Source organism: Haliotis cracherodii, unplaced genomic scaffold (assembly GCF_022045235.1).
Source record: "Haliotis cracherodii isolate W230 unplaced genomic scaffold, xgHalCrac1.p SCAF_10, whole genome shotgun sequence".
NCBI lineage: Eukaryota > Metazoa > Mollusca > Gastropoda > Lepetellida > Haliotidae > Haliotis > Haliotis cracherodii.
Genome location: NW_027266265.1, coordinates 33,639,901 through 33,652,356, shown reverse-complemented (window position 1 = coordinate 33,652,356; position 12,456 = coordinate 33,639,901). Strand labels below are relative to the sequence as shown.

The window sequence follows — 12,456 nt, the reverse complement described above, 5'->3', positions numbered from 1 at the left end:
AGTCACCTCTTACGACAACCAAAGTTGCCTTTTACGGAACCGACAAAGGAAACAAAATCCCTTTGGCTCCCAAATAACCAATCAATCTTCACGGCCGAACTAATGGGGATGGCTACAGCCCCACACAACTCCGAAATTAAAAAAAAAATAATCCTGGTTTCAACGGACTCGCTAAGTGGACTACAAGCTATTAGAAAGAAAATACAAAACCCAAACTAGCGACTATGCTTGTCGTAAAAGGCGACTAACGGGATCGGGTGGTCAGGCTCGCTGACTTGATTGATGCATGTCATCGATCCCGATTCCGTGGATCGATGCTCATGATATTAATCACTGGATTGTCTCGTTCAGACTCTATTATTTACAGACCGACGTCACATGGCTGGAATATTGCTGAGTGCGGCGTTAAACAGCAAACCTAAATACTAAATTAAAGCCCAATACAAAAAAAAAGAAAAGAATTCCTTTGGATCCCTGCCCACGTCGGAGTGTTTGGAAACGAACACGTACGTACACGCTGACCAAGCAGCCAAAGTAGCTCTTCCACTGCCAGAAAAAAGCCTAAACTTACCATCATCGAGTTTAAAAGCATCGCTAAGGAAAGACATTTCCAAAAGTGCCAAACCGAGTACAAAAACTAAAATATAACATCTGCTCCTAAAAGCCACATAAAAAAATAATTAAAAACACACCATAAATACCAAAATATTGACGTGGCAATAACCAAACTACAAACATTTCACAAAGTTACACTTCCATCTACAAAAAAATAAAGACATACAAGAACAGGTAAATGCCCACACGGCAACCATGAAGAAACATCAGAACACGTACCACAACACTGCACGCACTGCAAACAACAGAATCTAAAAACCTTTAAACACAAACCCAATACCACACAACACGCCCTCCTTTAGTTCCTCAATCTCTGGCCAAACTTCAAAATTTAAGTAAGCAACCCTAACGTCCCCAAGGATGCCTCAACTTTTCGGAAATACACTTGGCAAACCTGCAAAATGGCCTGGCGGGCCCGTGTGCGAAATACGCAAATATCGTAAAGCGCACGTAAAATTTCCAGTTACTCACGCAGATATTGCCTCGGATAATCCGGAGTTTTTTAAGCCAAGATCTCCGCCTTTATCGCCGCAACTGAAATATCAGTTCCAGAAACGCCCACAAAACCGGCAAAACTCCGGTACCATTGTGGAACAGGAAAATCGGTAAAAGCTAGGAGGGTAAGAAAGAAAGCCCCCAACGGGCCCTAAAGGGCAAATGCTTATAAGCCTTCGCCCTTTAAAAAAAAAAAAAAGTCCGAGCAGCCAGGCCAAACGCTTGCTAATTTGTTTGTTTGTTGTGACACTCGGCAATACTCCAGCTATACATTTGTCGTAAAATGTGACTATGCTCGTCGTAAAAGGCGACTAACGGGATCAGGTGGTCAGGCTCGCAGATTTGGTTGATACGACCCGTGAAGATTCCGGGGTAGATTAGGTCTTCAGCAACCCATGCTTGCCGAAAAAGGTGACTATGCTTGTCGTAAAAGGCGACTAACGGGATCGGGTGGTCAGGCTCGCTGACTTGGTTGATGCGTGTCATCGATCCCAATTGCGTGGATCGATGCTCATGATATTAATCACTGGATTGTCTGGTCCCGACTCGGTTATTTACAGACCGCCGTCATATAGCTGGAATATTGCTGAGTGCGGCGTTAAACAAAAAACCAAACCAAATCTTCGCAGAGAAGAGACGGTAATTTCCATGACTGGTATGGTTGATAATTGTTGCAAGCCGTTTCTTATCATCATGGGTTATGGCTATTTCAGACCCGTGAAGATTCCGGGGTAGATTAGGTCTTCGGCAACCAATACTTGCCGTTAAAGGTGACTAACGGGATCGGGTGGTCAGGCTCGCTTACTTGGTTGATACATGTCATCAATCCCAATTGCGTTGATCGATGTTCATGATGTCAATCACTGGATTGTCTGGTCCAGACTCGATTATTTTACAGACCGCCGTCATATAGCTGGAATATTGCTGAGTGCGGCGTTAAACAACAAACATACAAAAATTATGGCTATTTCTGAAAACACACCGTCATGCAAATACAGGCTATATAATTGTTTCAACAACTTTAAGAGTTATGGTATGAGTGATTAAGAGAATTAATTGTGAATAATTACGTAAATAAAACCTATATGGAACGGCTTCTACGTATAAGTGTGTTTTCAAACTGTTTATCGTATATTGAACAACTGCGAAACATGTATTATTATATATGCGATCCTAATGTAGATAAATAGAGATTACTACACTCGTGTCTGTCAGATACCCTTTATCCTACAACTCGTTATTTCAAAACTATCTAACTCGCTTTCGCTCGTTACGTTTTGAAACAACTCGTTGTGAGATAAAGGGTATCTAACAGACACGAGTGTAGTAAACTGTTTCTTACATACCCTAGGAGGCACGGGTGGCCCAGTCGTCTAAGGCGCCGCGATTCGCTGTGCAGAGTTGCGTCCCTCAGGCACGCCAGAAACCTATGATTGTGGGTTCGAATCCCGGTTGGCCCCAATTATGTGTCTAGGTTTGTCAGCAACATACCCGTGCTCGTGGGTTTCACCGAAGTGGTAAACGTCTGAGACCTGCATCACTTCGGGCTTTCCTCCCACATTAAGCTGACACGCCGTGATATAACTGGAATACTGTTAAAAGCGGCGTTAAACCCAACTCACTCACTTACATACCCTAAAGTAGCACCAATTTAGAATCGAATCGATGCATATTTCGTCTATTCTCATCTCAACGGCGCATTAATCCATAGCAGAACGTGTGACGTCAGTCGGCCTACAGCTTACACTTCATACCAAATGTGACCCTCCACAAAATAGTTTCAGCCATATCTGGGCATAATCAAGGCCATAACGATAATGCAAACTAGATAAAAACAAAGAATATTTATTAAACATTCTAAAACCACAAAATTGCAACGCAGATGTAGATGAATCAAATGAAACAAGTGAAACAAATTTAAAAGTGTGACGCCATTAGTATCGTTCAGGACATGTGCTGGTGCCGCTCATTCGATTTGAGTCGTCGTCGGAGGAGGAGGATTGTTTGGATTTCTTTGCACATGGGGGATCTGCACTTGTGTAAAAGTTAATGATAAATGTGCCCCCTCCTAGTTTCGAGCCGAAAATATTGAGGAGAGTTTTTCATTGAGTGTAATAACCCCGGTGCTTGAATGTGACATTGCGGAGGTTATGTTCACTGTCAAAGGGAGACTACTCTCCGTCGCCAAAGCCTGCTTGTGTTCCCGCAGCCCGACACCGCCGCTAAGGATGCTAGTGATGTTTCGATGTCGGGATGAAATGTGACTGTAGTTGTTGATACTCTGCATGTTACGATGACCTGAAATTTGCAAAATATGCGTGGGAGGAATATTTTCATCAGACAGATTTTGGACAAGGAAATTTCTTGCTGAATAATGGTTAGTGTGTTCCCTGTTTTGGAAGCCGGCATTTTGGGATATTCGTCTCATGATAGAACTGAGTTTATTGATCAATTTCATATTTTATAATCAACCTGTCTTTTTGCTTTTTCCGTGGTTACCAACGAAAACTGAATAATTTAACAAAAATCCTTCCGTGCGATTGTGTGTGTATAATGTGTGAATCAGAAGTAAAGTCATGGGGCGTATTTTGAGCGGGCTGCTTATAAGGGCAAACAGGGTACATGTACATGTATTTGTCAGGTGGTATTGTGAATCGACATGTCTTCGGGAAGATTCGGAGTGGAATAGGTCTTCAGGAACCCATGCTTGTCGTAAGAGGCGACTAACGATATCGGGTGGTCAGGCTCGCTGACTTGGTTAATGCATGTCATCGTATCCCAATTGCGTGGGACCCGTGAAGATTCCGGGGTAGAATAGGTCTTCAGCAACCCATGCATGCCGTAAAAGGTGACTATGCTTGTCGTAAGAGGTGACTAACGATATCGGGTGGTCAGGCTCGCTGACTTGGTTGATGCATGTCATCGATCCCAATTGCGTGGATCGATGCTCATGATATCAATCACTGGATTGTCTGGTCCAGACTCGATTATTTACAGACCGCCTTCATATAGCTGTAATATTGCTGAGTGCGGCGTTAAACATCAAACCAACCAACCAACCAATTGCGTGGATCGATGCTCATGATGTCAATCACTAGAATGTCTGGTCCAGACTCGATGACTTACAAACCGTCGTCATCGAGCTGGAATATTGCTGAGTGCGGCGTTGAACAACGAACCAACCAATCAGAACAGCGTTATTATATACTGAAGAAAAAATGCTTAGATATCATGAATAGTTTTAGGGACATTTTTTTTTATAGTGAAGTGAGTATGGTTTTACGCCGCTTTAAGCAATATTACAGCAATTTCACGGCGGGGGACACCAGAAATGGGCTTCACACATTGTACCCATGTCGGGATTCGAACCCGGGTCTTCGGCGTGAGGAGCGGACGCTTTAACCACTAGGCTACCCGACCGCCCCTTTTATAGTGAAGACAAAACACACAATTTTAATATAATATCCCCAAAAATATTAATTATCTCTAACTTGTGTGGTCAGTATATGTGGGCATTGCCATCAATAGAGAAGCTATTATGTGGTGAAAGTTCCATGTTACTAAAACGAATCGATTTAGAGAAAATATTTCTCCTCTTGTCCTCGAATATCTCCCCCAAAAAATAGCCACAGGCTGTAAAATATGATCTACGTAGATGAAAGCATCATCTTCGTAGTTGGTTGGTTTGTTGTTTAACGACATACTCAGCAATATTCCAGCTATATGACGGCGGTCTGTAAATAATCGAGTCTGGACCAGACAATCCAGTGATTTACATCATGACAATCGATCCACGCAATTGGGACCGATGAAATGCATCAACCAAGTCAGCGAGCCTGACCACCCGATCCCGTTAGTCGCCTCTTACGACAGGCATTGTCGGCTTTTACGGGAAGCATGGGTTGCTGAAGACCTATTCTAGCCCGGATCTTCACGGGTCACCATCTTCGTAGATGACACTGCTTACATCTTGGTATCAATATTGTCTCGAGTAATCGACACTAGTTTGCTTTACTTTTAACCAATTTTCGAACTGCGTCACTTCATAAACGTTTAGTTCAATAATTTCTCCTCGAGTTTTATGCAAAGTAGTTCGAAAGACGCTTGATTCCAGTTAAGATTCAATAGTGGGCAAAGTTTTATTTTCGATCCCTTTCTCGAGCCCATCCTTATTAATCTCTGTGTGTGTGTGTGTGTGTGTGTGTGTGTGTGTGTGTGTTACAGTATTACAGTTATATCACGGCGTGTCAGCTTAATGTGGGAGGAAAGCCCGAAGTGATGCAGGTCTCAGACGTTTACCACTGCGGTAAAACCCACGAGCACGGGTATGGTGCTGACAAACCTAGAAACATAATCTGGGCGAACCCGGTTCGAACCCACAATCATAGGTTTCTGGCGTGCCCAAGGGACACAACTCTGCACAGCGAATCGCGGCGCCTTAGACGACTGGGCCACCCGTGCCGTGCCCTGCCCCCTTTTAAACCTGTGAATGGGACATAAAGTGTGAGTACCTTCATAATAGCAACCAAACATTTTCTGTACTACCTAAGACGCATGTAGTATCATCAACAAATTGGGAGAGCAAATAATCAATGTTCCCAAGGGATGCCAAGGTTACCGCACGTAATAAAAAGATATATGGAGATAAAGGCGACATCCTTTAGAGTATGTCAGATTCTCTGTTGATAAGATTCCCTCAACTTTTATGATCGGAAATGACATGTTAAATAAACTTCAAGATCTTATCACCAATATTGAATCAAGTGAAAAATCACCGAACGATATAGACATGCCATACAAGGACTTTTGTGATATTTTCAAGAGTGAGATGGACTCAAAACAACAAAGGTAGACATAGGTAGATATAATGCGATTCTATAGATGTAAATACATTTTATGATACATTTGTGACGTTAAGGTTGATTTTGACAGCCCGGGCCAAGTTGGGCCGAAGACAGACGAAATATTTTTGATATAAATATGTTGAGAATGTTGAGGGAAAAAATTGCTTCACTTTGAGCAACGTGTTTGCTTTAAATACCACGATCTGTGACACTATATAGTGTCATATAGGTAGTTAGCAACTGGCATGCCAATATCGGATGCTAGTGATTTAAAAATATAGTACAGTTTCTTTTGGACGCTAGTTTAGTTGGAGTATTGTTGATAACAATTTAAAAAATAAATTAACAAACATACCATATGGAACATATCTTCCATACGTACATACATACATGCATACATACATACATACATACATACATACATACATACATACATACAATGCATTGCATACATAAAGTGTAAATGTCCCAAAGTATTATATTCTTGTCAGTTAAATTATATCAGGACAATTCATCTTGTGCAGCAGTTCATTGTGTCTTGGAGTCATTTGTACTAACTTATTGGTAGTTCAAATGTTGGATTGAATATATGATCATTGTTTCTCATCGTAAAAGAAAGATAGTACTTGATAACATTTTTGTAAAACATGTCCAGTCATACAAACAGGTAAGTCATGTTGAATTTCATGTGTCCTATGAGTCACACACACATACATACATACATACATACATACATACATACATACATACATACATACATACATTGAATACATTGCATGCATAAAATGTAAAGTTCCCACTGTTTCAATATTCTATCTTGTCAGTTAAATTATATCAGGATAATTCATCTTGTGCAGCAGTTCATTGTGTCCTGGTGTCATTTGTACTAACTTATTGGTAGTTCAAATGTTGGATTGAATATATGATCATTGTTTCTCATCGTAAAAGAAAGATAGTACTTGATAACATTTTTGTAAAACATGTCCAGTCATACAAACAGGTAAGTCATGTTGAATTTCATGTGTCCTATGAGTCACACACACATACATACATACATACATACATACATACATACATACATTGAATACATTGCATGCATAAAATGTAAAGTTCCCACTGTTTCAATATTCTATCTTGTCAGTTAAATTATATCAGGATAATTCATCTTGTGCAGCAGTTCATTGTGTCCTGGTGTCATTTGTACTAACTTACTGGTAGTTCAAATGTTGGATTCAATATATGATCATTGTTTGTCATTGTAAAAAAAGATAGCACTTGATAATATTTCTGTAAAACATGTCCAGTCATACAAACAGATAAATCATGTTGCATTTCATGTGTCCTATGTGACACACACACACACACACACACACACACACACACACACACACACACACACACATATATAAAATACATTGCACATTCCCACTGTTTAGATAGTTTTGTGTCAATAAATTCTATCATAACTTTCTCTGTGTCTTCAATCTCAAACAGTTGATCATTCTGGCCGAAGAGAGTAGACGAGCTTTCTGTAATGTTCGTTAAAAGCAAGATATCAAGCATTGATGAATTAAATCTGTTCCAAAGATCAACTGCTTGATTACAATTTGCAAAGGGTGCGTCATTTTACACACTTCTGTACCACCAGTTGTTTCCCGTGGCCGTTTGTCATAACTGCCTGACGAAGTCTTGTATACAGTCGGTATGGTGCAGTACATTAATTTCCATGTTCCATTAATCAATGTTAAACATTATCCGTGTGTTTATTCACATACTATTCAAATCTGAAAACTTTCACGTACGTATAGCTGGAAACATACAGCAGACCATCATCATCCAGATAGATGCCAACAGGATACTCAGGGCAATACAGTGGTTTGAAAACATCTCTGACAAACTGCCCCGACTCTGTCAGCTGAATCACCCTGTTGGAGCCACTGTCTACAAGCAGGATGTCGCCTGTGCTGGTTGATGTGATACCTCCGGGATATTTCAGAGCTTTGTTTCCTGTGGGAGTGTAGGTGAAAACAATTTTGCCTTCACTGGTCACAGATACCAGGGATTTTACTGTCCATTCACTAACTAACAAGTTGTTATTCCTCGTAACGTGAATATAGAAGGGGTTCTTTATCACACCTGTGTTGATAGATTTAAGAACATTCCCTTTCATATCCAGCACGTCAACAGAAGCACGACTGTCGTTACCACCTGCTACCAGTTGTGAAGAGTTCAGACAGGCTAACCCATAATACATCTTCTTTGTCTTCACAGTTGAGAGTAATGAAGGCTCAGGATCAAAGTTGATGAAAGCTATTTGTCGTGAGGCTGGCAGAGTAACAGCCGCCAAAGCTCCACCCACCTTAGCTACTCGACTTGGACCAGTGGGAAGATCGAGACATTTCTGGAAGAATGTTTTGTTTGAAGTATAACATGCATGAAGTCTACTGATTGAATTATCTGTCACAACAGTTACCTTGATACCATGAACAGTCAAAACTGCAACATCATTCAATGCACCGTACGTGTGTCCCTGCCTGCTGCAGTCAATTGTTTGCAGGGGACGCCGAGCAATTCCGATCTTCAGCTCATCCAAAGATCTCCTCAGCTTGGGGAGTTCGATGGTCAAAATGCTTTCAAAATCCGATCGTATTGATGACATCTTTTCGGTGTAAGTTTTACTCTCCCTCAATTGGTTCCTTGTTTGATTGATCCGAGTTTCTTTTACAAGAGGCGTCATGACATCAATGGTTTCAACATCATAACACTTTCTGTGGTTGATGCTGCAGCATACAGTACAAATTGCCATCCAGCAATCTTTGCAAAACAGTTTTATCTTCTCGTCCTTGTGAATTCTGCACATAGAGCTTGGAACCTTTGGTTTCCTATTCCGTAAGTCAATCACTTTATGGTCACGTAACCTTGGCACCCTATTGTGCTTCATGACACACCCATCACAGAAAACATCGTCACAAATTGTGCACAACATGGTGGCTGGAGTTGTGTCCCCATCTCGTTTGCACACACCACAGACATCAAGATCTGAACATAAAACACGATTTACTGATTATTTATTCAATTCAAACACGTCCACATAAATATATAGTTTGTAAGCACCAGACTCAAGAGACAGAACATAATAATTATAAAATGTCTCGATTTTTCGCCGAAGCCTATTCTATTGGTCTCAAAAAATAAACAGTGAACAACACATGAACGGATCACTGAGAACCAGTGATGACACCAGGGCAATCTGCCCTTTAAAACGTTTCTTAAAAGCGTATAATAATTAAATACCTTGCGATCCCACCAAATCGTCTATCAGGCCCTGTATGACGTGGCTTGGTTTCAGACAATTGACCCAGTCATCTACTGATCTGTCAGGAGTGGCCACCCTCGTCAGTTGTCTGCAAGAGGGACATGGAATGGATCTGGCCTGTATTGCTCCTGGCTGTGTTTTGGTGTATTTCAGCAGACACGACTTACAGAATGTGTGATTGCACTGAAGTGTGGCAGGGTCTGTGAACACCTCTCTACAGATGACACAGGTCAGATGGTTGTCTGTTATCCTTTTAGCGACGGCCATATCTAATGGAAACATTAATATAAAGCGTTAAGACGAACCAGATTCCATTGGACATAAAAGGCAAAATAGCGGTGATACATTCTATGAATGTATCACTAACAATCAGTAATGACACCGGTGTTTGAGGGTATTCCGAGGCAGATCAAGGACAGGTCCCCAATATCCGATGCTTGTCACAAGATGATTTAAATGAGGGGGCTGCAATGTGTCACCTTCATTGAGAGTGTGGCATCGTTCACTAGCGACATGGGTTTTATTCATGCTATAAACAACTGTTTGGCTGTGACTCCATTGAGTTTACTGGACACAAGCATCTATTTTGCATATTTGAAAAGCATAACACACACACACACAAACACACACAAATACACACACACACACAAACAAACACATACATACATACATGCATACATTGCATACATAAAGTGTAAATGTCACACTGTATTAAATTCTTGTTGTCAGTTAAATTATATCATTATAATTCATCTTGTGCAGCAGTTCATTGTGTCTTGGTGTCATTTGTACTAACTTACTGGTAGTTCAAATGTTGGATTGAATATATGATCATTGTTTGTCATTGTAAAAGAAATATAGCACTTGATAATATTTCTGTAAAACATGTCCAGTCATACAAACAGATAAATCATGTTGCATTTCATGTGTCCTATGTGCAACACACACACACACACACACACACACACACACACATACATTGAACACACTAAATAATCGAGTCTGGACTGGACAATCCAGTGATTGACATCATGAGCATCGATCTACGCAATAGTGATACGATGACATGCATCACCCAAGTCAGCGATCCTGACAACCCTATCCCGTTTGTCGCCTCTTGCGACAAGTATATTCGACATGCATGAGTTGCTGAAGACATTTTCTAACCCGGATCTTCACGGATAACAGATAAATAAGTATAAACACTACCACCACTTCATAACTCTGTTCAGATATGACTGTTTGGTGTCACAAATACGTGATATATACAACATAATGATTGCATTGTCTTAGAAGTCACATGTCACATTTGTTTCAACCTTCAAGTCAAGACATTTGAGACTGAATTTTCAAGCTTTCTTTTGTTATCGAATTGCAATTTACCTTGATGTCGACTATACTTCAAATCTGTGAGTGCTTTTAAGACGAGTCGTGTGTTATAGATCAACAGTGACCAAGTGTTTTACCTTTACAGGTACTGCAACATAGCGGGCACTCGAGGTAAACAACGTCGCACTTCCTGGCTGACGCTTCACTGATGATCACGTGGTTATACCTGCTCGGCGTTAATGTATGCGATCACGTGACACGCGATACTCCATCACTGTGACATACTTTCTCAGAGCAGCTGTGAGCTGTCAGCTGTTATATCATATTGAGAGAGTTTAGTTTGAAGAAGTATAATTGGAATGGCACGTACAATGCTTCTCTACACCTAATCAGTGAAGTCCACTGTGGTTAATGCTCACATACCATGTATGAAATACACACAAGACAATACAATATATTATGTATAATTCAAATTTAATCAGCTACGTGCAATTTTCTTACATATTATTTACGTTTCCCACTAACTTCATAATGGACACTTTATGACTATAAATCTGTAATTTCAACCTGTGTACGTTAAAGTAAATATATACTTTTTTATTCGTACACTGATATCTGAGTGTACTGTTTGTTTGTTTGTTCGTCAGCAATATTACAGCTGTATGACGGTGGCCTGTTTTTAATCTGGACTGGTATAAACTACCCAGTGATTGATATTGTGAACAACCTTCCACGCCGACGGGGTACGGTAACGCGCTACCCACCAAATCACTGAGTGCGACCACCCGATCTACCAAGACGCCTCTAACGACAAACATGGGCCCTTACCTGCAAAGCCGTCATGGAGCTGAAATGTTGCTAAGTGCTGCGTTAAACACACACAAATACACAGGCATACATACAGACACACACACATTGACACAGATACTCACGCATACACAGACACACATACAGACACATAGGCACTATCACACAGACAGACACTGACACTTACACACACTTACACACACACATTCACACACAAACAAACACGTACCGGAAGACCCACTGTGTAAGTATAAATGTGACATTTGAAGGTGAAAGGACATGGTGATTTATATCATGAACATCGATCGACGCAATGGGGATGACATTCTTTTACTTTGGATGTGAATAATGTCTTTCAACTGTTGATGTTTGTTTATTTATTTGTTTGCCGCACCAGCAATATTCCATCATGAGAATCGATCCACGTAATTGGGATACGATGACATGCATCAACCAAGTCAGCGAGCCCGACTACCCGCGTTCTTTAGTCGACTCTTACGACAAGCATAGTCACCTTTCACGGCAAGCATGGTTTGCTGAAGAAAAATACAAAGCAAATAAGCACATATGATATATCTGATATGTCTTGACGCCCATACATTTTTTAATGAGTTTGAGTTTTTAAAATGATGTAAACGCTGAGACAGCTATAATATTTCTGTGGAAATCCTGAAAATTCCTAACATGTATAAATGCAGAAGCGTTGTTTCCGTTCATTTAGACACTTTAATCTTGAACTCAACGTCTTTTGCATACATTCGAAAACGCCAGAGTGCTTAACTGTGATTGAATATCCTTGCAATCTATGAATTTACAGTGATCTGTCGTATTACATTCACTGCAAGTACAGGATGGCTAACGTCAGAATACTTAACTGCATTCCTGTGGTCGAATATCCTTGCTTCGTGACCCAAATGAACAAATGCACCAAAGAGATACTGAGAATAGTGAGACAGCAATCTATGAATTTACGACGGATGTCGTATTACATTTACCTCAAGTACAGTATGTCTAACTGTCCGACCCGATCGGACGGAGAGATGTCCGAAG

General features: G+C 40.7%; 1 protein-coding gene across 3 annotated transcripts; it reads right to left on the bottom strand.

Moving 5' to 3' along the window:
* Positions 1–3,196: 3,196 nt before the first annotated feature.
* Positions 3,197–10,803, bottom strand: LOC139449499 (uncharacterized). 3 transcript variants are annotated; one of them, XR_011652183.1, is made up of 4 exons: positions 10,654–10,778; positions 9,249–9,539; positions 7,589–8,993; positions 3,197–3,408 (listed from the first exon to the last, which is right to left on the bottom strand). XR_011652183.1 is itself a non-coding variant. In XM_071230933.1 (3 exons), exons 2-3 carry the CDS (start codon positions 9,535–9,537, stop codon positions 7,729–7,731), a joined length of 1,554 nt encoding a protein of 517 aa, XP_071087034.1. In that variant the 5' UTR covers positions 9,538–9,539; positions 10,737–10,803; the 3' UTR covers positions 6,732–7,728. The 3 variants fall into 3 exon arrangements, 2 of the variants coding, with proteins under 2 accessions (XP_071087034.1, XP_071087027.1); XM_071230933.1 differs by lacking the exon at positions 3,197–3,408 and having other exon boundaries at positions 6,732–8,993; positions 10,737–10,803; XM_071230926.1 differs by lacking the exon at positions 3,197–3,408 and having other exon boundaries at positions 6,732–8,993.
* Between the last annotated feature and the right edge of the window lie 1,653 nt (positions 10,804–12,456).

What these genes read in the sequence shown, in the direction of transcription:
- LOC139449499 (XM_071230933.1), bottom strand. Translation starts at nt 9,537, where the DNA reads ATGGCCGTCGCTAAAAGGATAACAGACAACCATCTGACCTGTGTCATC. An exon ending in CGATTTGGTGGGATCGCAAG is followed by an intron (nt 8,994 to 9,248) that starts GTATTTAATTAT and finishes TTTTATGTTCAG; the next exon opens with ATCTTGATGTCTGTGGTGTG.